The sequence below is a fragment of the Lolium rigidum genome, chromosome 6 (assembly GCF_022539505.1).
Source record: "Lolium rigidum isolate FL_2022 chromosome 6, APGP_CSIRO_Lrig_0.1, whole genome shotgun sequence".
NCBI classification, from domain to species: Eukaryota; Viridiplantae; Streptophyta; class Magnoliopsida; order Poales; family Poaceae; genus Lolium; species Lolium rigidum.
Window position 1 is genome coordinate 260,851,475 of NC_061513.1, and position 2,934 is coordinate 260,854,408.

The 2,934-nt window shown below is 43.3% G+C and overlaps 1 protein-coding gene across 1 annotated transcript; it reads right to left on the reverse strand.

Annotated features, from left to right (window-relative positions):
* LOC124667053 (39S ribosomal protein L46, mitochondrial-like) lies at positions 1-2,603 on the reverse strand. The gene is made up of 6 exons (XM_047204385.1): positions 2,378-2,603; positions 2,222-2,287; positions 1,764-1,838; positions 942-1,071; positions 637-759; positions 1-523 (listed from the first exon to the last, which is right to left on the reverse strand). The coding sequence occupies exons 1-6, from the start codon at positions 2,554-2,556 to the stop codon at positions 374-376; spliced, it is 723 nt and encodes a 240-aa protein (XP_047060341.1). The 5' UTR covers positions 2,557-2,603; the 3' UTR covers positions 1-373.
* Between the last annotated feature and the right edge of the window lie 331 nt (positions 2,604-2,934).

Genomic DNA, 2,934 nt, shown 5'->3' on the forward strand with positions numbered 1-2,934 from the left:
TGGGAGAATCAATATCAGTAAACAATACCTGCAGAAACAGGAATGTTACATGTTCAAGTGCCTTTGCAAAAAAAAGTTTGCATGCGACAAACATCAGAAAATAGGGAGACTGGAATGTCCATCAATTGTGTGGCCTAAAAATAGCAAATATGTAAATCATGTGGCAGGAAAGCTGCCATAAATTTTTAATCTAACATCGTCAACCAAAACAGAGAGTCAACAAAGTCTCAAGCTGTCTCTTTCGAGAAACATCCACAGCCATCATTTCTCATGGCCTTCTTTTGTGAATTCATAGGATGGTACACAGGTCAAGCAGCATGATGAAAGATGCTGGAATGCTCGATATTCAGGTAGCCTCAGCTTTGCCACGGAGCTATCTTATGTGAATGATCATCTTGTCAAAGAGCGCCTTGTGCTCTGGAAAATATTCCAGCAGCTCATCTTTTGTCACCCACACGTGGTCCTCACATTTCCTGATATCGAGTTGTGTGGTGCCAATCACTTGCGACTTGAAGAAGAAACGCTGCCACAAGCATTTAGAGGATTAAGAGACAATACCATGGTAGTGCATCATGTTGAACTAAAGTATAGTACAGAAGCTATCATTATTTTCATGTGGTAGAACAAAAAAAATACCTTGAAAGATGAAACACTAGCATCTTCTGTTTGTTCAGCTACCATATGAGCCATTGGAGCATTGCCAACAAAATATGTGTTGTCAAGTCCACCAAGAACAGATTTTAGCGCTGACTCAGCACACTGAAATCAAATACCCAATATGTAAACATATGAAACATGACAATCTAAAACTACATTTCTAATCTGGTTGTGCAAACACAAAGGTGAAAATAGTACAACTAAACTGGAACTGAAGTACAACATGGAATATATATAAATATATATATGGAAATTTAACATGTATTTTTTCTCAACACGCATACCAAACGCAAAGTGTCTTCATTTTCATACACTTTTTCTGGAAAATGCCAAACAGGCTTGCCATCAGGAGCCCCAAAAGTCTTGCCAAACAGAAGAAGGTACAGTTTATTATCTAGAGCACGCTGTAGTGACCTGTAGAAAACATTGAATTAGCATAAGCTAGATACCTTGTTACACTTGCACTCACAGAGCAGCATTGTCACGAGAGTTCATTCACAAGATATAATTGAGTTTCAGCACATGGTGAGTGCTCGTGGGTAGCAAAATATGTTATTACATAGGAAAGTACATGCAAATAATAGCCGTTAAATAGGCACATACACTCAAGACTCAACTATAGGCTCCAGCAGCCATGCATGTGTCGTCTGGAGACGTATCACTGACAGAAAATTGCGCAACAAGAGGATTATATCACTAACATTACACCATAATTTCAGATTTTTAAAATAAATAGGCCATTATATTTAAGATGAGGAACAAAAGAAGTAAACATATGGCACCTGGTAAGGGTATACAAGGTAGAGGGGATGATAAACTGAATCAGTTTACTACAACCTAGAATGCAGTTATATTAGTATGCTTGAAAGAGAAACCAGACTAAGATTTAATAGTATTAATTAAATTACATGTTTATATGATACTATCTAAGTAATTAGAAACATTCAGGGCAGCTCAATGTACAATATAACTAGCACATGAATATGTCATAAGAGGAAAACTAAAACTGACAATAACCACAAGAAATATTCGAGAACGAATGCAACTGAGCAAGTTAGGCTGAGAAACAAAACGACATGAATCCTGAATGAAAGCTGAAAACTTACTTCCGATCATTTATTTTGTCAGCTTCTGTGATTCTTGGAGCAGGCACATAATCTATCTGGTAATCACCCTTGCCCCTACACACAAAAAACGAGCAAGTTGCAATGTATTTGAGACCGGGCATATATAGTGAGAAGAAAATAGCTGAATCAAAGACCATCCACAAACATCCACTACCGCATTCGAGTCACTGTACAAAAGCCTAAAGTGCCATGCATGATCTATGTTACGGAGCAGGTAACCTTGGCAGCAGGTGTAATTAACGGCCATATAGCTATGCAAGGGATTCTGAAATTTTCCATGTCTTATTATACACAACTCTTATGCCATAGCACTCAAAGGCTATAAACATGATGCTAACAACCCATTAATTTTGCTAGCATCTCAACTTAGGGTAAGAACATAAACCAGAAATGGCACACAACAGGAATAGCGCAAGGGGGGAGAGAGGAAATGTCACCTCGCCTCCGCCTTGCCGAGGACGTCGTCGGGGTACTTCCGCCTGTACTGCTGCCTCCAGCGGAACCTAGCAAAGAGGAGGAGACGACGGGATCAGACAGAGGAACGACGAAGCGTGGTGTTTACTGGACGGGAGGCGGGCTGGATCTGGCGGTACGAGAATTCTTGGAAGGCGTAGACGACGGGGTTGATCTTGGGGATGACGACGGGGAGGCGCTCGAAGACAACCGATGCCACGATCTTGTCTGCCGAGGGCGAGGGAGAGGAGGACGCGCTGAAACCTCGGGCCCACCGGAGCCGCCGGAGGTGGAGGCTCGCCGGGGATCGCGGCAGCATGGTGTGGGTGCGGGTGGCGCCGCAAGAGAGGAGGCCGAGGGTGTAGGGAGGAGGCAGCGAGCGAGGGAGAAGAAAGAACCCTGCTTTAAAGCCGGCCGCTCGTGGGCCTTATGCTTCCTTTGCAGTTGGGGATTTTGGGGAGTCTCGACGGAGAAGAAGACCCTGATGAGTGGGTCCCACTCGTCAGCGGCTCAGCCAAAACGTTTTAGGCCCCATTTGGGAATGGACACTGCTGAGAATCCTCCGGAGGATAAACTCCTTCCAGCCTCCTGCTTCCCTGATCGACACGTGTCCACTTTCAGCCAAAATCCTGACGATGCTTCGTCGCAGCAAAAAATATCCCGCTTTTGCTTCATTGAAGCACAAAAACGATTCACC